Here is a 25,502-nt window from a genome sequence, read left to right on the forward strand (position 1 = left end):
AGGGAGACAATCTGTGTAGCTCAACACATTCAAGCAAACACGGAACATGTATACCATTTTATTCTTAGACACACTGACATCACTGTGTGAGAAGCACACCTCTTAATTGTCTTTGTCGGCTTGCTCCAAGGAGGACTTTGATATTTATTTGTTTCTTGCTTGGTGACAAGGTGTATAGTGTACGTAGCACCACATGACTCAGTAGGTATATCGATAAAGTAATAAATGTCGGTATGACACAATATTCCTGTTCATAGTATTTCCAATATGACAAAACAGGTGAACATTCTTGGCGACATTTAAAGGTTAAATTACTGATATTAACTACCAGTTGAATAATTCATAACCTAAACAAACAGTATTAAGTCATAATCTACTTTCACATGCAATATTAAAATGCTTATTTTAAATCTTACTATTCACTTACATTAATTTAAATGTAGGGTATTTACAAATATTGTCACATTTCAACACTTGCTAACTCAATTGAGATGCTTCAATAATGTCTGTAATCTAGTCAAGTACCTCAATAATTAGCATCTGTACCTCTGTCATTAATTTGAATATCACCAGATGTGGTGAAGGTTATTAAGTAGCAGAATGTCTGACCAAACATGGCAGACATTTATTGTTCCTTCACATGTTTTTCTGTGTAAAGGAATGATTTGGAAACACTGATCATGGCACAGTCCGAGGCAAAGCAAGTTGTCCATGCTGATGTTAACATCACCATGTAGCACATACCAGTTGGGCACCTGCCCCTCCATGAGAGATGAAGGAAGGCAGGCAAGCCTTGATCACGCAATAGAACATTGACTATCTAAATCTAAAACGGACAACGTTAGACATAGGCTTTGGAACTAAACTAAGGTGGTAACAATGCTTACCTGGCCATTGTGTTTTCACCAATAAAGACTCGCTACTAGCCGTGTCACCTAACCGGTTTCGGGCTACGACACGAACTTCATACTTTGAGCCTGGGGCTAGATTATTAATCATTGTCCACGGTTTACGCCACTCAGAATCAGTGCTCTTCCAAGTATTATCTCCTGATCAACCAATCACAGCAAGGCAGCAGGGAAAGTAGGCGGGAAAACGAGAGAAAACAGACGTAAGATGTGGAAAAAGTGACAGAATAAAGAATGAGAAATCATGAAAATTCATACATCTTCTATAAAAACAATGCAACCAAAGAACCTACAACTCATCTCCTGTGGACAATAAATCAATCTTGGATCTTCTTTAAAACGATACGATCAAAAGGTTTCTTTTCTTTTCCCGAAATGCACTTTGTAAGACAGTGGTGTTCCAAAAATTATTGAAAATAAAGTAGGCATGGCAAATTTGAAATCAGCCCAAATCTCGCTTTTTTCAGCATCAGTCATTATGACCTACAAAACATCTTTACTGCATTCAGAAGGAAGTACAGGCTTTTTGTTAAAACTTCCAAAACTCATGTAAAAAAATATAGCAACCCACATTAAATTAAACCAATAACACCCATCTGGTCTCTGAATTAAACATCAACAAGAAATCAAGATTGAAACTGAGTTGTTAAGTTGTTACTAACGCCCTAAAGATTTGCTGACAACTGAGAATAAGAAACCAAGACAACCAATCCATACCATATCGCCTGTACTGGAGGGTCAAATGTAGGTCTTTCTTGTGCAAGCTGTGAGCAGTAGCCCAAGAGAAGTTAGCACTGGCCGGGTGCACGGCTGACAGTAATGGCTTTGGTACTACAGGTACTGAAGATGACAGGAAGACAGAATGAAAGAATGTGACACAGAATGCATGGAGCTAGCTGTGCTGCTACATGGGCAAGGTATTTGGCAGTCAGGTCTATCAAGATCTAAGCCTTCTCGTTGGTGCGGCTTTATGCATTTAACTTGTACTTCCCAGCAATTGGAAATCCATTTAGTCTCCAACCTTTTCTTCATTTCATATATAGAATCTTGAATCAGTGAATCTCAAACATGAAATACTGTAGAGTATCAGCTTGTTTCTACACAAATACTGAAATTGCTGCTTAATATGTTGTCAGGATTTTAATTCATTCAGCTACATGCAGAGCATGTTTTCCTATTTTGTTTACTGTTGTTGTGGCCAATGGTCTTTGGACTGAATATAATCGGTTTTAAGATTATCACTATGTATTCCCATTGTTAAACATTTATAGAGCAGTTGAATAACAATGGTTAGCTCTTAGCTTTGTTGTCATATATGTCATGCTTAGATAAAACCTATTGAAAAATAAAAATAAATGTCCTTTTTTTATTTAAAAAAATGAAAACAAGAATGATGATGTCTTTCTCATTTTTCCCTAAAGCAAATGAACATCACTTTACCCAATGGGGACCCATTTTAGCTATTACTTAAACATGGAGAATAAGTTATGAATGTAAAGACTTCTTAAAATCATGAAACCCACTAATCAGTCATGTGGTGTACAAATGATAGAAATGTTGCCCTAACCCACAGGGTAAAGTACTGGTTAGTAAAGCACCATTACCGCTGCCTCCTGTTACAGTCCGGTATATTGTGGTATGGCAACCAGGAACTGATGGATTCAAAGTGTAATTACAGTAGCACAGATAGAGAGATATATCTTTCAAAGCATCATTGCCATCATTGGTTCAACTACAGTTGCACAGGTAAATTGATTCCCAATATAGAAGCCATGGTTTGTATGGTCCTGAGATCTTCCGTGGTGTTCATCACAGAACGAGCATGTTCTGGAACTCATTATGTCCACAATATCAAAGGTCTGTATGTCCGATCTGTCAGTAGTCTGACCATTCTTTAGTGGAAGAAATGATGATACAAGAACATCTCTGTAGTCCTTCTATACAAGAACATCTCTGTAGTCTTTCTGTACAAGAACATCTCTGTAGTCTTTCTGTACAAGAACATCTCTGTAGTCCTTCTGTACAAGAACATCTCTTTAGTCTTTCTGTACAAGAGCACCACCTCTGTAGTCCTTTAGTACAAGAACACCTCTGTAGTGCTTCTGTACAAGAACATCTCTGTAGTCTTTCTGTACAAGAACATCTCTGTAGTCTTTCTGTACAAGAGCACCTCTGTAGTCCTTTAGGACAAGAACACCTCTGTAGTCCTTTAGTACAAGAAAACCTCTGTGGGCCATCTGTACAAGAACACCTCTGTGGCCCTTCTGTACAAGAACACCTCTGTAGTCCTTCTGTACAAGAACACCTCCCTAGTCCTTCTGTACAAGAGCACCTCTGTAGTCCTTCAGTACAAGATCACCTCTGTAGTCCTTTAGTACAAGGAAACCTCTGTAATCATTCTGTACAAGAACACCTCTGTAGTCCTTCTGTACAAGAAAACCTCTGTAGTCCCTCTGTACAAGAACACCTCTGTGGTCCATCTGTACAAGAACACCTCTGTAGTCATGTAGTTCAAGAACACCTCTGTAGTCCTTCTGTACAAGAACACCTCTGTAGTCCTTCAGTACAAGATCACCTCTGTAGTCCTTTAGTACAAGGAAACCTCTGTAATCATTCTGTACAAGAACACCTCTGTAGTCCTTCTGTACAAGAACACCTCTGTAGTCCTTCAGTACAAGATCACCTGTGTAGTCCTTTAGTACAAGGAAACCTCTGTAGTCCTTCTGTACAAGAAAACCTCTGTTGTCCTGTACAAGAACACCTCTGTCATCCTTTAGTACAAGAACACCTCTGTAGTCCTTCTGTACAAGAACACCTCTGTAGTCGTTCTTTATGAGAACATCTCTGTAGTCCGTCTGTACAAGAACACCTCTGTAGTCCTTCTGTACAAGAACACCTCTGTAGTCCTTCTTTACGAGAACATCTCTGTAGTCCTTCTGTACAAGAAAAACTCTGTAGTCCTGTAGTACAAGAAAATTTCTGTAGTCCTTCTGTAGAATAACATCTCTGTAGTCCTTTAACACAAGAAAACCTCTGTAGTCCTTCTGTACAAGAAAACCTCTGTGGTCCTGTACAAGAACACTTATGTAGTCCTTATGTTCAAGAAACAACCTTTGTAGTCCTTTTGCACAAGAACACCTCTGTTGTCCTTCTGTCATGAAAACCTCTGTAGTCCTGTACAAAAACACCTCTGTAGTCATTTTGCACAAGAAAACCTGTTGTCTTTGTGCCCCAGAACACCTCTGTAGTCCTTCTTTATAAGAACACAACTGAAGTCCTTCTGTACAAGAACACAGCTGTAGTCCTGAACAAGACCACCCCTGTGGTCCTTCCGTACCAGAACACCACTGTGGTCCTTCCGTACCAGAACACCACTGTGGTCCTTCTGTACAAGAACATCTCTGAAGTCCTGTGGTACAAATACAGATCTGTAGTCCCTTTTTACAAGAACACATGTGGTCCTTCTGTACAAGAACACCTCGGTAGTCCTTCTGTTCAAGAACACCTCCGTAGTCCTTGTGTACAAGAACACCTTTGTGGCCCTTCTGTCAAGAACACACTTGTAGTCCTGTGCAAGAACACCTCTGTTGTCCGTCTGTACAAGAACACCTCTGTAGTCCTTAAGTACAAGAACACCTCTGTAGTCCTTCTGTACAAGAACACCTCTGTAGTCCTGTACAAGAACACCTCTGTTGTCCTTCTGTACAAGAACACCTCTGTAGTCCTTAAGTACAAGAACACCTCTGTAGTCCTGTAGTACATGAACACCTCTGTAGTCCTGTACAGGAACACCTCTGTAGTCCTTCTGTACAAGAACACACTTGTAGTCCTGTGCAAGAACACCTCTGTTGTACGTCTGTACAAGAACACCTCTGTAGTCCTTAAGTACAAGAACACCTCTGTAGTCCTTCTGTACAAGAACACACTTGTAGTCCTGTGCAAGAACACCTCTGTTGTCCTTCTGTACAAGAACACCTCTGTAGTCCTTCTGTGCAAGAACACCTCTGTAGTCCTTAAGTACAAGAACACCTCTGTAGTCCTGTACAGGAACACCTCTGAAGTTGTTCTGTACAAAAACATTGTTGTAGTCCTGTAGTACATGCACACCTCTGTAGTCCTGTACAGGAACACCTCTGAAGTTGTTTTCTACAAGAACACCTTGGTAGTCCTTCTGTTCAAGAACACCTTTGTGGCCCTTCTGTCAAGAACACCTCTGTAGTCCTGTGCAAGAACACCTCTGTAGTCCTTAAGTACAAGAACACCTCTGAAGTTGTTCTGTACAAAAACATTGTTGTAGTCCTGTAGTACATGCACACCTCTGTAGTCCTGTACAGGAACACCTCTGAAGTTGTTTTCTACAAGAACACCTCTGTAGTCCATCTCTACAAGAAAACATCTGTAGTCCTTCTGAACAAAAACACCCACGTAGTCCTTCTGTACAAGAACACCTCTGTAGTCCTTCTGTACAGAACACCTCCACCAAGTGTCACACACAACAAAGGCACATATTCTGTTTATTAGGCAACACATACAGTTCACTGGGTGCAGATAACAGGCATGACTGCCACCACCATCAACTCGTATACACCATTCACCACAGGTGAGAAAGAACGACAAAACACTGTGTAGGGTATGATCACATAATAGTCCATGTTGAATCACACATGCAGAGGTTTGGTTATATATATGATGCAGAATTTGGTTAGTACTCAACAACAGTGAACACAACACAAGACTGTAATGTTCAAGGTGGTGAATATAGCAGACTTTGAGGAGAGGGAATGTATTTCACAAGAACTTATGTAAAAACTGCAATAGTCCTGTCCTAAACTATTTATTTGTAATAATCCCGTTGTTCTAGTCCCTGCATAACCTTAATATCTTAAAAAGGCTAATTCTTGATTTTATTCTTTTCAAGCCAAAATATGCTTAAATATTTTTCAAAAATGAACTAAAATTTCAGCATATTAGGTCATCAATTTTACCAGAAATTGAAACAGTAGGCCCATGATCTATCATGTGGCCAACAGCATATATTTTGTATTTTCCCGTGTGTACAAGTCCCACTTCAACACACCACTCTAATGTCAGGTATACAGTCAGATGGTACACATTCATTGATATTAAAATGTTTGTTGTTTTCAGAAATGCATTCTAACATGTCCAAGTGTTCTAGCCTCAACAGAGGGTGGTCGGGTAGCCTTGTGGTTAAAGCGTTTGCTTGTCACGCCGAAGACCCGGGTTCAAATCCCGACATGGGTACATTGTTTGAAGCCCAGTTCTGGTGTCCCCCGCTGTGATATTGCCAGAATATTGCTAAAAGAGGCGTAAAACCAAAACTCACTCACTCACTCACTTTAGCCTCAATAATAAACAAAAATAAAAATAAACTGAGACTCCTTGAGTAACCTTAGTAACAGGGGCACTGGGTTATCAGGTAATGTTGCTTACATTTAACAGTTCCAAAAGACTTTGAATGGCATTTAGAAGTTTTTACCTTTAATTTGCTGAAGAGGGTATAAAAAAAGTAACAGCTATTGATACTTAAGTTGTCATATACAACTCAACAATCTCTAGATACACATCTCAAATGTTTATCATGTATGTACATGTCCTATGCTCAACAATTTAATAAAGACCATATAAATAATGATTTGACTCATATTTGAGGAATTATGAATCTAAAGCCTGATTACAGGTTTGCTTTGACTGTAGACAGAATAATTAACTCAGCCAAACATCTGACATATGAAGATGCTCTTTAATCTGTCACTTCTCCTGTGTACAGTGTAATGTTGATGACAGTAGCCCTCCTTTATAAAATGTGGATCCCCTGACTTGACATGTTACATGAGGGATATGTATAGTGCAATGTTGATGACAGTAGCCCTCCTTTATAAAATGTGGATCCCCTGACTTGACATGTTACATGAGGGATATGTATAACGCAATGTTGATGACAGTAGCCCTCCTTTATAAAATGTAGATCCCCTGACTTGACATGTTACATGAGGGATATGTATAGTGCAATGTTGATGACAGTAGCCCTCCTTTATAAAATGTGGATCCCCTGACTTGACATGTTACATGAGGGATATGTATAGTGCAATGTTGATGACAGTAGCCCTCCTTTATAAAATGTGGATCCCCTGACTTGACATGTTACATGAGGGATATGTATAGTGCAATGTTGATGACAGTAGCCCTCCTTTATAAAATGTGGATCCCCTGACTTGACATGTTACATGAGGGATATGTACAGTGCAATGTTGATGACAGTAGCCCTCCTTTATAAAATGTGGATCCCCTGACTTGACATGTTACATGAGGGATATGTATAGTGCAATGTTGATGACAGTAGCCCTCCTTTATAAAATGTGGATCCCCTGACTTGACATGTTACATGAGGGATATGTATAGTGCAATGTTGATGACAGTAGCCCTCCTTTATAAAATGTGGATCCCCTGACTTGACATGTTACATGAGGGATATGTACAGTGCAATGTTGATGACAGTAGCCCTCCTTTATAAAATGTGGATCCCCTGACTTGACATGTTACATGAGGGATATGTATAGTGCAATGTTGATGACAGTAGTGCTCCTTTATAAAATGTGGATCCCCTGACTTGACATGTTACATGAGGGATATGTACAGTGCAATGTTGATGACAGTAGCCCTCCTTTATAAAATGTGGATCCCCTGACTTGACATGTTACATGAGGGATATGTATAGTGCAATGTTGATGACAGTAGCCCTCCTTTATAAAATGTGGATACCCTGACTTGACATGTTGCATGAGGGATATGTATAGTGCAATGTTGATGACAGTAGCCCTCCTTTATAAAATGTAGATCCCCTTTACTTCACATAAGAAAAATCTCTAAATGTTTCAAACCACTACCAATAATCGTGAATATATTTTCTCTGATAACCTCAATTACTGACATTCATTAAAACTTTTGTGAGAAAAATTACAAAATCGAAGCAAAAAAAAGTCAGTGGTGTCTCATATACCTCTTTAGATTTTTAAAAAATAAATTTAAATAAATTTTTTTAAATTAGAAAATCCCAAATCAATATTGGGCATGCTATCATGAATTGAGTGCATGCCACTCTACAGCAAGAAACCAAGAGGAAAATTGTAAATCAAGTTTTGAACCTTGCTGACTTCATACTTTAAACTACATCCATGCTGAATATATGTACACTGATACACACAGCCTACTCACGTTTACCGTCAGCTGTCTTGATGTCAAGATACATAGAGTCTCCTCGGCCCGAGTCAGTGCGGGGCCACACATAGAAGCGATATTCATGATCAGGATCAAGGCCCGTAATTCTGGCTCCTAATGTTGATGGGTTCGTTATCTGAGGCTTAAGAGATTTCACTGGCCCAAGGGTATTGTTTGTCATAACTGAAATGAAGAATGAAAAACATTATGTCATTGAGAAACATCAACAGTGATTTATGAATTGCCAAAAAGATCAGAATATGAATGTTTAGATATTGAATGTCTCAAACATGTGAAGATTTAATCAGTATTATTCTTTATGGAATGCATTCTTAGTGTTATTTGCCATATCAAGGAAATCTGTACAAAATTACTGCAAGGAACATGTCAGAACATTAAACATCTCATCACATGAAAACATAGTTTGGTTATTTCATTGAGCAGAACCCAAATAGGACTATATTTTATGACACTTCAACTACTCAAGAGAACTTTGTTAAAGATGAGTTATCCCCCTTGCATCAGAAACCCATGAACTGGTGGTTGGTGCTAATATCACCAATGGCCTCAGTTACTGCAACAGTTCAACATGTGCTTTCACATAGTTTCACAGCATCTGAGGTAAACTGACTTGAGCTGTATGTGTTACAGAAGGTCAGACACTTGGTTTACACAATGCTTCCAAGGACCTTGTCGCAGGGACAAGATGGCTGCTTAGGCGACAGGCAGCAATATTCAAGCTACATCACTTCAGTCAGTAAATAATTGAGCTTGACCAGACGAACCAGTGACTGAGAGCATGAGCACCTCACAGGCAGAATGACACACGACAGCCATGTCACCGATCCTGATCTCCAGGTCAGTTTTAGTTGTTTCTCTTTTTCGTTGCTTAACGCCATCTCAGCAATATTTCATCTCTATGACGGCTGTCTGTAATAATTGATATGAACAAGACAATCCAGTGATTGACATCATGAGCATCAATCCACTTAATTTGGATATAACAACCAAGTCACCAGCCTAAGTAATAGAACAAAGATGAGCTACAGCCAGGTCTTCAGATCCAGAAGTTGGCCAAGACATGCAGAGCAGACTTCTTACACGCCCAAGACTCATTTAACACATTTATTGAATATTGGATAATAATGGGTAACACAGAAATGAGGACACTGTATCTTACTTGGTTGATATCCAATATCATAGCCAAGGAGTATTCCGTTTGGCTCGTCTGGTGGCAGCCATTTCAGTAAGACATAGGACATCCCAAAAGCTTCAGCGTGAAGGCTTCTCACAGGACCGGGCACTGAAATCACAATAATAAACACCATAATCATAAACCGCACTGCTCCAATGAACAGGGAGTGATTCCTGTCATAGGGACATAATTTGTGAAGTCCATCCCTCTCAAATGTTCCCCATGTGGCTATGGCCACAGAGCATCATAAGCCCTCACTAATTGTAGTTGCCATTAACAACAGGCTTTGGGTTGGGCTGCTTACAAAGAAATCCCCACTGGGAGGGTGACATGACAAAATGGCATCACTCATTTCTGCTGTGTCATCTGTAATCTGGCTGAAATTGTGTGTGTAGCCAGGACGTGATGTAACACTGATACCACCTCACATCCACAGAAGGTCAAGCAGCTTCAGGACCACGCAAGTCACGATGTCCACACAGTCTCAACTGTAATCAACTCATGACAACATTGTAAGCACTGGGGCTGCACGGGGCTAAGGTGCAGCAGTTCACTGTGGACAGTTGTGTCCCTTAGATGTGTTAGGATCCTGTGACCATGATTCGCCCTGATTATGATCCTTGGTTTGTCAGCACATACTCATGGGTTTACCTATGTGGCAATTGTCCAAGAGCTGCATCACTCTGGGATTTCCTTCCGTATTAAACTGACATGCTGTGACATAACCAAAATCACTCCCTAGAACAAATATGAGATATACTATCATTTCTAACACAGCCTGCAAAGTTAGCCACGAGGCTGAATCTGCAAGGGGCTAAGGTGTGGGAACATTGAATCCCAAGTCTGGTAAGATTTTGTTTCACCTAGTAAGCTCAACTTATTATCTCTTGTCACCACCCAATCCTGTTTTAGTCCTCTCTTACAACAATGGGACATACACTGACCTGAATCTCTTACGCAAGAAGCATCCAACCAGTCACAAATTCAATTTATAATTCCACCCAAACAATATGATACCATGTAACCAGATAATGTTCTCTTACAACACATCATGCTACAATAATTTCATCCGAACTATACTTCACAACCCCTGACTCCATCAATCACCATGCAATGCCCACAACTGATTAAACAACAGCTGGCACAGACACAATGTAACCCTCAAACCTATCAACTTAAATTCTCTCGATGATACACAAGTTTAGCTCCAAATGCACATATGGTCCACTAAATCAACCATTACAACCAAAAAGAACATTACTGTTTCCTGTCAACTCACTCCATGTTTAAAAGTGATTAAATCCCCCCCATATTGTTCCCCGTTGCACAGGAAAAAATTCTGATTGCGCTGAAAACAAGTCTATATTCCCAGCTATCATGCAAACCTCCAATAACAGCATAACCCACAATACAACAGAGGAGGACTGAGAGAATCATGTATCTATTATTGGGAGTGCACACAACCAAATGTGTCACGTATGTTAAGCAAGAACTGCACTCTTAAGAAACTCACAAAATGAAACCTACACTTATGAGACTGCATGTTGTTGAAAGAAGGGAATTTTAACCAAGGAATACGACCACCTGAGAAATTGCTGTCAGTCAATACGCACACTATTGGGTAGCATACTTGATATTGGAAACAATGCACTTTCACTGTCATATTACCACTGGAAAATGACATATAAAATGGCTATTTCCTATCTTATTGTAAATATTGATTTACAAACCTATGAGATTTACAACACCTTATCAGGCTAGACTCGATATCCTTCATCAAAACCTGACCTTTTTGAGTATAGCATCTGTATCTGAAACTATTTAAAATTTGAAGAAAGAAGCATTTTTTGCTTTTGTCAAAAGATGGTTTTTCGGTTTCCAGTCATAATGTTGCCTGGCTCGATACTGCGCTTCACTAAACAATACCTGTAGGAAAATGCAAGATATTAAGATCACAAATTTTATGACTGGACAAACAGAAAATAATCAAATAGCAAGGTACCTCGTCACAAGATTAATAACTTTCATTTGTACTTGCTTTTTGTTATTTTCAGAATGACTAATAGAACACTTAAGTACCTTTATTTGTTGAATATCTTAGTCACCAACAGATAATAAGTGATGGAGACCAGGTATATATAGTGGAGTATATACTAGGAGCTAATTGTCTCTCTGACCAGGTATATATAGTGGAGTATATACTAGGAGCTAATTGTCTCTCTGACCAGGTATATATAGTGGAGTATATACTAGGAGCTAATTGTCTCTCTGACCAGGTATATATAGTGGAGTATATATTAGGAGCTAATTGTCTCTCTGACCAGGTATATATAGTGGAGTATATACTAGGAGCTAATTGTCTCTCTGACCAGGTATATATAGTGGAGTATATACTAGGAGCTAATTGTCTCTCTGACCAGGTGTATATAGTGGAGTATATACTAGGAGCTAATTGTCTCTCTGACCAGGTATACATAGTGGAGTATATACTAGGAGCTAATTGTCTCTCTGACCAGGTATATATAGTGGAGTATATATTAGGAGCTAATTGTCTCTCTGACCAGGTATATATAGTGGAGTATATACTAGGAGCTAATTGTCTCTCTGACCAGGTATATATAGTGGAGTATATACTAGGAGCTAATTGTCTCTCTGACCAGGTGTTTATAGTGGAGTATATACTAGGAGCTAATTGTCTCTCTGACCAGGTATATATAGTAGACTATATACTAGGAGCTAATTGTCTCTCTGACCAGGTGTATATAGTGGAGTATATACTAGGAGCTAATTGTCTCTCTGACCAGGTATATATAGTGGAGCATATACTAGGAGCTAATTGTCTCTCTGACCAGGTATATATAGTGGAGTATTAACTAGGAGCTAATTGTCTCTCTGACCAGGTATATATAGTGGAGTATATACTAGGAGCTAATTGTCTCTCTGACCAGGTATATATACTGGGGTATATACTAGGAGCTAATTGTCTTCTCTGACCAGGTATATATAGTGGAGTATATACTAGGAGCTAATTGTCTCGCTGACCAGGTATATATAGTGGAGTATATACTAGGAGCTAATTGTCTCTCTGACCAGGTATATATAGTAGAGTATATACTAGGAGCTAATTGTCTCTCTGACCAGGTATATATAGTGGAGTATATACTAGGAGCTAATTGTCTCTCTGACCAGGTATATATAGTGGAGTATATACTAGGAGCTAATTGTCTCTCTGACCAGGTGTATATAGTGGAGTATATACTAGGAGCTAATTGTCTCTCTGACCAGGTGTATATAGTGGAGTATATACTAGGAGCTAATTGTCTCTCTGACCAGGTATATATAGTGGAGTATATACTAGGAGCTAATTGTCTCTCTGACCAGGTATATATAGTGGAGTATATACTAGGAGCTAATTGTCTCTCTGACCAGGTGTATATAGTGGAGTATATACTAGGAGCTAATTGTCTCTCTGACCAGGTGTATATAGTGGAGTATATACTAGGAGCTAATTGTCTCTCTGACCAGGTATATATAGTGGAGTATATACTAGGAGCTAATTGTCTCTCTGACCAGGTATATATAGTGGAGTATATACTAGGAGCTAATTGTCTCTCTGACAAGGTATAGAAAGGGGAGTAACGTCTATATTATAATCTTTCTCAGGTGACAGAACAGAAGCAATAGAATATTGCCTCATGAAACTCCTTCCAAATGACTTCTGCACTCAGCTTCCAAAGAAACATTACTGTGTGCAGGGTCACCTTCTGGGCCACCTTCTGGGCCACCTTCTTGCACACACACTGGTGTAGTGTTCAGCTCACTCCACAACGTGTAACCAGCAACTGCTATCTGCTGTGCAGAGATGAGCTTATCAAAGGATTGTTAGATGCGGCAAATTGGGCTATTTTATTCATAAGTGACAAGTTTTTGATGCATTTCTGTTGCAGAACCAATGACTGCTGTGTTAAAAATGCTATATGGGATACATCTTCCCGAGACACCTGTGTCATCTGTATCAAGGTCAAAAGCATATGGACTGGAAGTTCAGCTGGTGGAGTTTCTGTAGCTCACCTGCATGAATTGTGGTACAGGACCAACTATGTGAACATTTGCCTGTAAGTGAATTGAGTTGGGATAACAGTTCTATATGATATTCCATTTAAATCACAGCTGAATTCAGCTTACTGTGGAGATAATATATAACGGAAACAGGGCCCAATAGTAGGTTGAGCAGGGATAATGTTGATTTGTTTTCCTATATTTCCTACTTATGTCAGTAACACTACTGTCATGCTATATATTTCCTATATTTCCTACTTATGTCAGTAACATTACCATCATGCTATATATTTCCTACTTATGTCAGTGACACTACCATCATGCTATATATTTCCTATATTTCCTACTTATGTCAGTAACATTACCATCATGCTATGTATTTCCTACTTATGTCAGTAACACTACCATCATACTATATATTTCCTACTTATGTCAGTAACATTACCATCATGCTATATATTTCCTACTTATGTCAGTGACACTACCATCATGCTTTATATTTCCTACTTATGTCAGCAACACTACCATCATGCTATATATTTCCTACTTATGTCAGTAACACTACCATCATGCCATATATTTCCTACTTATGTCAGCAACACTACCATCATGCTATATATTTTCTTCTTATGTCAGTAACACTACCATCATACTATATATTTCCTACTTATGTCAGTAACACTACCATCATGTTCTATATTTCCTACTATGTCAGTGACACTACCATCATGCTATATATTTCCTATATTTCCTACTTATGTCAGCGATGCTCATGGTGTCAATCACTGGATTGTCTGGTCCAGACTCAATTATTTACAGACCGCCGTCATATAGCTGGAATATTGCTGAGTGCAGCGTTAAACAACAAACCAACCAACCAACTTATGTCAGCAACACTACCATCATGCTATATATTTCCTACTTGTGTCAGCAACACTACCATCATGCTATATATTTCCTACTTATGTCAGCAACACTACCATCATGCTATATATTTCCTACTTATGTCAGCAACACTACCATCATGCTATATATTTCCTACTTATGTCAGTGACACTACCATCATGCTATATATTTCCTATATTTCCTACTTGTGTCAGCAACACTACCATCATGCTATATATTTCCTACTTATGTCAGTGACACTACCATCATGCTATATATTTTCCTACTTATGTCAGTAACACTACCATCATGCTATATATTTCCTACTTATGTCAGTAACACTACCATCATGCTATATATTTCCTACTTATGTCAGTAACACTACCATCCCTTGAAACAGTCCTTCTCAAGACAAGAATCAATACCAGTACCACATGACATTCACAACAAATTGGTGCAAGGGAATAACCGGATATACCACAGACAGCGAAGGTGCAGAGGAACTGGAGGAGTTGATGAAATATTGGTGTGATTGTCCACGCATTTATTAGACCGTGTGGAGACTTGGCCTTTCATGGCATAGCTCGACCCTTCTTTGACTGAACATTGCCAAACATTGTATGACACCTGAAGACAGGCTTCAGTGCTCCGCACACAGCCATCTATCACTGAGAAGATCATATACAACCATGGAGCCCTGATCTGAGTCGACCACTGGTTGAGTACCACTTTTAGAAACATTTCTGTTATATCACAGTGCACCAATGTCATGTGGGAGGAATGTCCAAAGTCATACCAAACTCACAAGCATGTGTATGGTGCTGACAGACCCTGAACCATAATCTGGGTGAAAGTGGGATTCAAATCCCCAACCAGCATATCCTGACATTGTTAAGGGACATAACTCTGCATACCATGTTTGTCACGGAGCATATTTTTTACATGAATTTTATAAATTAACTGTCCCATTTTGTCCCAAACTCACAAAAACTGTAACATATGTTCACATCACAATCTGGACGAAGAACTTAACAACTCTGACACAATGGCGATGTTAGTGTTTTAATCAGCTCTATCCAGTTAGTATTCAGTAAGCCATTTCCCAGGTATTGTGAAAAAAAGCTGTCACAGGGTAACTGCTAATATTTACACTTGCATCTTTGACAAAAGTAGCAGAATTTTCATTTATGAATGGTCTTCCCAAGACAGCTCTTTCAAGATGCAGAGAAAAGATTAAAGAAATAATAAATATTATGGAAATCCGCAAGGAAGAGGAGTTCTTTAGAAGAAGCTGAAACTTGCAACAACATACTTCCTGATTCAGTCTTCACCAGTTATTGAATTTCCGCCCTTTCAGGGCATTACATGGCCGCTTCATGCTCACATGACGTAGGCGTCCCAATAACAATACAAAATACTGATATCATTCTGTAAAAATACATATCAAACAAAACATCAAATTCCACCCTTTAGTTTTGCTTGGGGACTTTGGCACTGATATGCATGTTAAGTGTGGCATCTCTCCAAACTGCCATACACACTTGATGAAGAAAGAAGTTACGGTATAGTCTGTGGCTCCTAAATGCTATTTTGAAAACACGGAGATAATGTACAATAACTTCATTTACTTCTCTGGCCAGACAATGCTTTTAGACAGTGTGAACATTGTCATTTTTTCTGAAAAATTTTGCCTGGGTTAATCGTGTGGAAGAACCTTGCATCTGAAAGTTGTTAAAAAAGCTGCCGCTAAAACAAAGGCCAGTAATGGACAATCCCTCTTGAACTGTTGTTTAAGATACTTTTATGACTGAAGGCTTCATAAAAATACTTCCAGCACAGCTTAACACCAGTGACCTTAAACGTAATGGTGGCATCTGTCCATAAAGAAGCAATTATTCGTTCTCTGCTTCACAGTTTTGAAGACAATTTGGCAAATAATGCAAACAGATCATGAAACTAAAATATAACGGAATGTTGCCTTCTAAAGCGTACAGTAATTATTGATATGATTATCCCATGACAGTCTGAGTGGACCATCACACGTGAACAGTTTCATCTCTACGGACATACACGGTTCTTTTACTCTGCACCAGGAACCTCCCAAGTCTTGTGGAGGTGTTTTGATTGTATTAAGACATCGCTATGTGTTTGTGCGGTTACGAAACCCAGTGTGGCAGCCATTTGGATATTGCACGGGCAATGGAGTCTGATCTACGTGACAGGATTACTAACAGATCAATCTAAATTGAGGAGGACTAAGTCCCGTGAATATGAATTTGGGGACCTACTTTCCTCCTGATAGCCTCATTCCAAAGATGTGGACTAGAAAGATGATAGCAGCATGGATGCACTGGACGTTTGATGGGTACTTTTTCAATATATTATACTATATTTAGGTCGCTTGTCACATTGAAGACCCAGGTTTGATTCCCGACATGGGTACAATGTGTGAAGCCCATTTGTGGTGTACCCCGCCATGAATATTGCTAAAAGCGGTGTAAAAACTCACTCACTCACTCTCTATATTCAGGAAATCAATAACTTCCCAACAATACATATTACCCTAAAATAACTTATACTAAAGAGTAACAAAGTCCGACTAACTAAAAATTAGTACTTCATCATTGGTATTCCATCACTGAAAGAACTTTCAACATTTTTCAATCAGCAAATTCCAAAATCTTTTCATTCTAGAATACAATTTATGACAAATACAAAATATTTAAATAATCAGTTACTGTATTCACAGCTCAGAAGCATATAACAAACAATAAATTTTGTCAGGCCCTTATGAACATGAAAAGAAATGAAGACACCCAAAGTGATTTACTTGTGCATGGAGAGCCCCTTCAAATGCAAGTCAGCAGAAAGTTGCTACTTCTGAAACTGTACTTTGCCAGTATTGACCCAAAGCTGCTACATATGTATCGGAGCGTATTGCTGGCTCTGGGTGCAATAATCGGATTAGCCTACAACCATAATGAGATTTTGACGACCAGTCTGGGCTCCCAATGAGCACTATGGCTTTTCTCCAGTAGCTTGAAACGATCGGGTGCCTAGATTGCGCCTCTGCATTGTGGCGACACACTGGCATTGGTTTTAGGTACGTAATCTCCCATGATAATTACAATCTGTTTCTTTGTAAGATATTTACAAGTCTTTTTGATCACCAGCTATGTGACTAGGCTATGTTAGGTTGTGCTGAGTGGTTTTATGGTGTCTGCAATATTACAGCTATATGTAATGTGTAATGGAGCCTGGCCAAGACAAACCAATGGTCGATAGTGTGATGACTCAGTGTGTATAATTGAGCCTGGTCAAGACATACCAATGGTCGATAGTCTGGTGACTGAATGTGTATAATTGAGCCTGGTCAAGACATACCAATGGTCGATAGTCTGGTGACTTACTGTGTAATTGATCATGGTCAAGACATACCAATGGTCGATAGTGTGATGACTCAATGTGTATAATTGAGCCTGGTCAAGACATACCAATGCCCGATAGTGGGATGACTCAATGTGTATAATTGAGCCTGTTCAAGACAACCCAATGGTCGATAGTGTGATGACTTAATGTGTATAACTGAGCCTGGTCAAGACAAACCAATGGTTGATAGTGTGATGACTCAATGTGTATAATTGAGCCTGTTCAAGACATACCAATGGTCGATAGTCTGGTGACTTACTGTGTAATTGATCATGGTCAAGACAAACCAATGGTCGATAGTGTGATGACTCAATGTGTATAATTGAGCTTGGTCAAGACATACCAATGGTCGATAATCTGGTGACTTACTGTGTAATTGATCATGGTCAAGACAAACCAATGGTCGATAGTGTGATGACTCAATGTGTATAATTGAGCTTGGTCAAGACATACCAATGGTCGATAGTCTGGTAACTTAATGTGTAATTGATCATGGTCAAGACATACCAATGGTCGATAGTGGGATGACTCAATGTGTATAATTGAGCCTGGTCAAGACATACCAATGCCCGATAGTGGGATGACTCAATGTGTATAATTGAGCCTGTTCAAGACAACCCAATGGTCGATAGTGTGATGACTTAATGTGTATAACTGAGCCTGGTCAAGACAAACCAATGGTTGATAGTGTGATGACTCAATGTGTATAATTGAGCCTGTTCAAGACATACCAATGGTCGATAGTCTGGTGACTTACTGTGTAATTGATCATGGTCAAGACAAACCAATGGTCGATAGTGTGATGACTCAATGTGTATAATTGAGCTTGGTCAAGACATACCAATGGTCGATAATCTGGTGACTTACTGTGTAATTGATCATGGTCAAGACAAACCAATGGTCGATAGTGTGATGACTCAATGTGTATAATTGAGCTTGGTCAAGACATACCAATGGTCGATAGTCTGGTAACTTAATGTGTAATTGATCATGGTCAAGACATACCAATGGTCGATAGTGGGATGACTCAATGTGTATAATTGAGCCTGGTCAAGACAACCCAATGGTCGATAGTGTGATGACTTGATGTGTTATTGATCATGGTCAAGACAATCAATGTCCGATAGTGGGATGACTCAATGTGTATAATTGAGCCTGGTCATGACAAACCAGTGGTCGATGGCGTGATGACTAAATGTATAATTTAGCCTGGTCAAGACAAACCAATGGTCGATAGTGTGATGACTCAATGTGTATAACTGAGCCTGGTCAAGACAAACCAATGGTCGATAGCGTCATGACTTATCCACATGCTACATACCTCCCTCTGGTGTGAAGAAGTCGATGGTCTGCGAAGGTGGACCCGTGTAATGTGTGTTCATCACAGCAACCTGAGCTCGCAAAGCAGTGTATGCTGGGATGTCTGCCAGAGCAACTCGCACATCGGGTCCATGATCTCGGGCCGACATCATCACATCCACTTCCTTCATCTTGTGCCGACCTTCACTTGACTTCCAGTAGCGTAGCTAGACAACCAGAAAATACACTTACCAAATTCAAAGAATAATAACGTCAAGCTCTGATACACAGCTAAACCCTTCCTCAAACACAGGCAGCATATTATTAATGAGAAACAAGCAACAATAATAATCAAAAACCTCAATGCTAAGGAGTAATGATATTGGAATCCCTGTAACAAATAAAATGATAGTGATTATACATGTCTGTCATAGGGACATGGGACAAGTTAGGTCGGGTAGCCTCGTGGTTAAAGCGATTGCTGGGCACGCCAAAGACCCGGGTTCTATAGTACATTGGTACAATGTGTGAAGCCCATTCCTGGTGTGCCCCGTTGTGACATTGCTGGAATATTGCTAAAAGTGGCGTTAACAATACTCACTCACTACAAGGGACAAGGGCAGACCCGGGTTCTGTAGTACATGGGTACAATGTGTGAAGCTCATTCCTGGTGTCCCCCGTTGTGACATTGCTGGAATATTGCTAAAAGCCACATTAACAATACTCACCCACTACAAGGGACAACTTCTACTGACATCTTTGATCACTGATAAATTAATCAAAGTCTGTGTTCAATGTACAAAGCGAGAACACTTAACAAAGCTTATGCCATGAAGGATGTGAGTGTGCCCTGCAAATCCAGTTCATTCCTCGACCACCGTTTTCATTATCAGGATGTTTTGTCACCAACTCCATTTTACCAAATTCACCTACCTCCGGATCGATATCACCATGGCCGTTTGTTATTCAGGGTTCTGAAATTAGCTGGAGAGAGCTGCCGGTTTGGAGGATAAAAACATTGTTTTAACACCGGAATGGAAAGAAAATATCTGTGGAATGCTTGCAGCATCCCGTCACAATTAGCCTACCTTGTATCCACGAAAGTGACCCTGAATCTTTTGCTCCGCTGTATCAACAGCCTCCCAGATGAAGTGCACTGTGTGGGCTCCCACGGGATGAGTCGGATCCAGGCGGAAATCCTTTGGGGACACGGTGGGCTCTGACAAAACAAAATTAGATGTGTAAGTGCTTAGCCCTGTATTACCATATTGATGGAGGTAATCTGCAACAGGGGCTAGAGATTGAGAAAAGTCGGAACTCGATCCTGATGAAATATGTGATACCATATATAACCTGGTCTAGAATTGTATAGGGAACAGTTGTGCTGTGCTGTGCTGTGCTGTGCTGTGCTGTGCTGTGCTGTGCTGTTTATACACCATAATTTAGGATTTAAGGAGGCAGGACTTAGTTTGTTGTTGTTTGTTGTCAATGCCACTCAGCAAATATGGCAGATTTATCAAAGTGGCACGTAAACAATGAAGTCTGGACAAACCAGTGATTCATATTATGAGCAAGCGTCCAATGCAGTCGGGGTACGATGACAAGTCACCAATGAACCAAGTCACCTAGCCTGATCTCTCGACCTCTGACCTCTGACCCATAATGAGCCTCTTACTACCAGCACATGGGACAAGATCTATTTCAGGGTTTAATATTCATTAACAGGTATACATGTAATTCTCAATTGGGATCTGAACACTCAAACCCCAATCAACCCTCTACCCACCACCGATCCATCTTACTTCCACCCTGATCTACCCTTTATCTGCCTTTTATCCACCCTGATCCATCCTCATCCATCCTTTATCCTCCCTGATCCACCCTTTATCTGCCCTGATCTACCTTTATCCACCCATATCTACCTTGATCCATCCTCATCCACCCTGATCCATCCTCATCCACCCTGATCCATCCTCATCCACCCTGATCCATCCTCATCCACCCTTTATCTGCCCTGATCTACCCTTTATCTGCCCTTTATCCACCATCATCCATCTTCATCCACCCTGATCCACCCTTTATCCACCCTTTATCCATCCTTTATCCACCCTCTATCCACCCTTTATCCACCTTCATCCATCCTCATCCACCTTCATCCACCCTGATCCATCCTTTATCCATCCTCATCCACCCTTTATCCACCCTGATCCACCCTTTATCCACCCTGATCCATCCTGATCCACCCTTTATCCACCTTCATCCACCCTCATCCACCCTGATCCATCCTTTATCCATCCTTTATCCACCCTGATCCATCCTTTATCCATCCTCATCCACCCTTTATCCACCCTGATGCATCTTTTATCCATCCTCATCCACCCTTTATCCACCCTGATCCACCCTTTATCCATTCTGATCCACCTTTTATCCACCCTGATCCATCCTGATCCACCCTTAATTCATCCTAATCCACCCTTTATCCACCCTGATCCACCCTTTATCCACCCTGATCCATCCTGATCCACCCTTTATCCACCATTTATTCATCCTGATCCACCCTTCATCCACCCTGATCCACCCTTTATCCATCCTGATCCACCCTTTATTCATCCTGATCCACCCTTTATCCACCCTGATCCACCCTTTATCCATCTTCCCAAGGCAAAGGAGTAAACTGACTGTGAAAGTTAAGTTTCCATGTTTGCCGAATTAAGCTGGAATTCTGGAGTTATATAGTTACTAACAAGTATATGCACAGTCAAATCAAATCACACATCAAGCTAGACCTCCTGTTCATAAAAAACATGGATTTCAACATGTAGATTTTGATCGAATGGGGGAATTGCGTCAACAGTGTTGACAATTATTTTCCAAATCTTTTCATGTTTTCAATCAAGGTGCTCAAAATTTGTGAAGTAAGACTTGTTTTGTTACAATATAGATCTTGATTATCAATCAGATCACCTTGACTGTGTGCTGCCATTTTGTTGAGAGATGGAATCTGATTGGTCAATATGAGGAACATTGAAGTGACATAACTCATAATAGTCACTGGTGGTGCTAGGATCAAGCCACAACTGGACTTTTCACTCTGGAAGATGTTCTTTGACCACCCTGATCCACCCTTCTTCCACCCAGATCTACCTCTGTAGACTTCATTACCATATACCCCTTGACCAAGACCTTATCCAATAGAAGAGTCGGAACCTACAGACTTCCATAGGATAATGTCATACCTCAGTTGAGCTGCACCTTCAACAGTAAATAATGCCACAGCTGTAACCAATACTCTAAACACGGACCCCTTCTACAATTCAGTATCTGTTCCATTGATTTTCTCCTCATTGGATTACCCAGAGAATGAAGCTGCTGGTTCAAGATGTGCCCAGTGGTCACAGTGTCACACCATCGGCAGAACAATCCCAACTTGGGTGCTTCAGAAACTGATGGTCACAGTCCGTGCCTGGAGAACAATGCACACTATTCCTAATGCCTGAGACAGCTCTGCTGTATTGTTCCTGATACCATTACATTCTATTGTGATTCTAATTAACTAATCCCTCCAGGGGTGGCCGAGATAGGTGCCGAGGCCTCAGAGGCACTGGCAAGTCAGGAGGCATCACTGGAAGTAACTCCCAACAATCCCGGGCCAATTCCTGGAGTCCTCGGAGAGATAAATCAAGGAGGATTTACATTATTTGAACACAAGGCTGTCATGATTTACAGCATTTCAAATTCACAAAGATTGTCCACAAAACGTCAGATTGTTAATTAGCAATTGTGTAAAGAATGGATTGTAAAATCACACTTAATCACATTCAATGTTGACTTTTGAGTCATTAAAAGCTGAACAATTGTCTCGTGTCTTAAGCGAGACTGTCGCCTCTGTCCTCCAGGATGAATATCAAGTTTCAAATGGAGACATTGGCTAACTCATAGATGACTGAATGCATTTTTCCCACTGTCATTACACCAACTCCGATATTCCCAAGCCCAATCATTCAACTTTAAACTGTCAAAAAAGTGTCGTGTCAGAATAGAATAATTCATTTAGAGTGAAAAAAGGTCATGCTGTCTTTACACGTAAAGTCGTGATTCAGTGAATATCAACTACGAGGATGGCTGTGTCTGGCTGATGGGTAATTGGGTATACCCCGTTACAACAGTGTTAAACATGCAGTTTACCACACACATATCCACCATGTTTGTATGATGCTGTTACCATAGCAATATACGCCAGCATTACCATTAGAAAAACAGGTCGATAACCTCAAAATAAGCAGAAAAAACAACTTTGTTTGCATTTGTATGGTTTAATATAATTAAAACTCAAAATTTAATACCAAAATAATTCATAAATATTGAAAATTGGACATCAATTTGGAAGCTACTCAAAAATAGAAGTTCCATAACGGCATGTGACAACGTCATCCGTAGTATTTTTTACTAATTTTAGTAACAAAAGCATTATTTCAAGCCATTGTGTGGGTGACAAGTCCCCCAAACTCATGTTAGTTTGTTGAGGCAGCAAAAAGTGAGATCTCATCAACTAAGAAACCATTACTAAGGGGTGAGCTTGTTCACATCTCTTACCAAAACAGGGGGAAGGTGTCCGGTAAAATGCATTCTTGCCACAACAATAGATCAGGTGTAGACTGTTCATTTATCATGAAATGAGCGAGTGAATGTTGTTATATGCCACAGTCAGCAATATTCCAGCTATATCATGGCAGCCTGAAAACAATCCAGTCTGGTGGACATCCTGAGCTTCCATCGACACCATCAGGGCGTGCTGACACACAATCAACCATCACACACTGCAACCTTCTGACCCTCTTAAAACAATGTGTGTTGTAATATCACTGTAAATCACAACTCAGATATCAGTTCAGGAAATAGTGGGGCATGGTTGGCCCATTCGGCTCAAGTGCCTTTCTCAATGTGCAGAGTTGCCTCCCCTAGTTTCGCCAGAATCTGATGATTGTGTGTTGTGATTTCACAGCTCAATCTACTGGGCCACATCCTTATCATCATCATGGTGTTCATTAGCTGCTTTTATCGCCATCCCAACTTTACATATAACACGCCAAAGATGTCTTACTGTTATACAGAAAGAAAGATTATTCTAGTCGCAATTATTTTTGCAAATTAATTCCGAAAAATAAGGAAATTTTAGCTGTATTTGAACAAATAAAGCTGTATATGATTCCCACAGTTTCATTCTTGAATCACCATTTCGATGGCAAAGAAACACTTAAAACACTATTAACACTCAAATGTTTCGAATTAACTCAGATAGAATGGTGGCAAAAAGGTATCAAGCAGGATATTGAATGGGAGAAAAAGGAAACATCTTGCTGACAGCTTCAAGAAGAAGATGTCAAAATTTACACAAGCGTTCGCTTGACTGTCAAATAAAGCAGAATGTTGATGTTAGCCAGGCGTGCACTTCTTCAAAATTCATTATACGTTGGCACAATCAATAAATACAAGCACCGATTCACTGACCTATCTCCAACTTGTATCAAAAGTGTCTGTATATGAGAGCCTAGTGGCTTTTTCATCCTATCATCTACGCAAGTCAGTATTCAAATTTCAAATTGTGGAGAAAAAATAATTTCCAGGATATCTAGCACGGCACAAAGGAAATTATTCATCCTCTGATTTCCTGTTTAGTTTCAAAAGAAGCTTTCAAAGTATCATAAACTTGACTTTATTTTACATAAAATCCATTTTTTTGCATATCAATGGTAATAGGATCAGCTATATTCATTATGAAATGAGCGTGACAGACTGGGAACTAGTTCTGCTTTCAATATGTGATGCGATTCTTACATCCATCCACAGATCTGTTCTTCATGTCGAGTCAGAAGCGTTAACATGGTTTTTAATCTAATATTTCTTCTGACTTCTTGCACATCTTTCAGCAGTTTTATATTTCTTCTTGTGAATCTGACTTGAACATTTGTCATCAAGTAGAACTTCCATTATCAACATTTCAATTTATTCTTATATATTTTGTATTATAGTCATCGTCTTTATTCTTATTTATTTATTCGGTATCAGGCCCAAATTATGTATATTCCAATACACAGTAACATGATACAATAGTATTTCTTGATAATTTCAAACTACATTTAGGAACTCATTTATATGCCTGACAAAATTCTTTGAAGATGGAAAGTATCTAGAAAGTGGTGATGGTCTTTCATACACATCGCTCAAGCCTGGTGCAGTAAGTTTGTGACAGATTCATTGCCTATTGAGTTGTGTAGTTTTAGCTTAACAAGAATACACGGACAATAATTACCATGAACAAAATCAATTGGCAGTTCACATAACAAGCATCCAATCGGGTTAAACATCTGTAGCTACATATTTCTCAAGGACTGTTCTTTGGGTTAAAAAACAGGTCTAGATTCTGTTGTTGGAAGAAGTTGAGTCTTTACAAACAGCTGAGTTTACCTACAGACAGCTCCGTCTCAGGAGAC

At 39.7% G+C, this 25,502-nt stretch overlaps 1 protein-coding gene across 9 annotated transcripts in view; it reads right to left on the reverse strand.

Moving 5' to 3' along the window:
* Window positions 1–25,502, reverse strand: part of LOC139444918 (neuroglian-like) — a 301,741-nt gene that overhangs the window by 6,803 nt on the left and 269,436 nt on the right. For 7 of the 9 annotated variants that reach the window (XM_071225929.1, XM_071225927.1, XM_071225926.1 and 4 more), the window contains 6 exons: window positions 20,100–20,230; window positions 19,034–19,238; window positions 9,325–9,447; window positions 8,142–8,327; window positions 1,626–1,748; window positions 888–1,049 (listed from right to left, as the gene is read on the reverse strand). In XM_071225929.1, coding sequence (XP_071082030.1) covers window positions 888–1,049; window positions 1,626–1,748; window positions 8,142–8,327; window positions 9,325–9,447; window positions 19,034–19,238; window positions 20,100–20,230 — 930 coding nt within the window. The remainder of the gene's footprint in view (window positions 1–887; window positions 1,050–1,625; window positions 1,749–8,141; window positions 8,328–9,324; window positions 9,448–19,033; window positions 19,239–20,099; window positions 20,231–25,502) is intronic. The other 2 variants (XM_071225935.1, XM_071225934.1) reach the window with 2 other exon arrangements.

This window comes from Haliotis cracherodii, unplaced genomic scaffold (genome assembly GCF_022045235.1).
Source record: "Haliotis cracherodii isolate W230 unplaced genomic scaffold, xgHalCrac1.p SCAF_6, whole genome shotgun sequence".
Lineage (NCBI taxonomy): Eukaryota > Metazoa > Mollusca > Gastropoda > Lepetellida > Haliotidae > Haliotis > Haliotis cracherodii.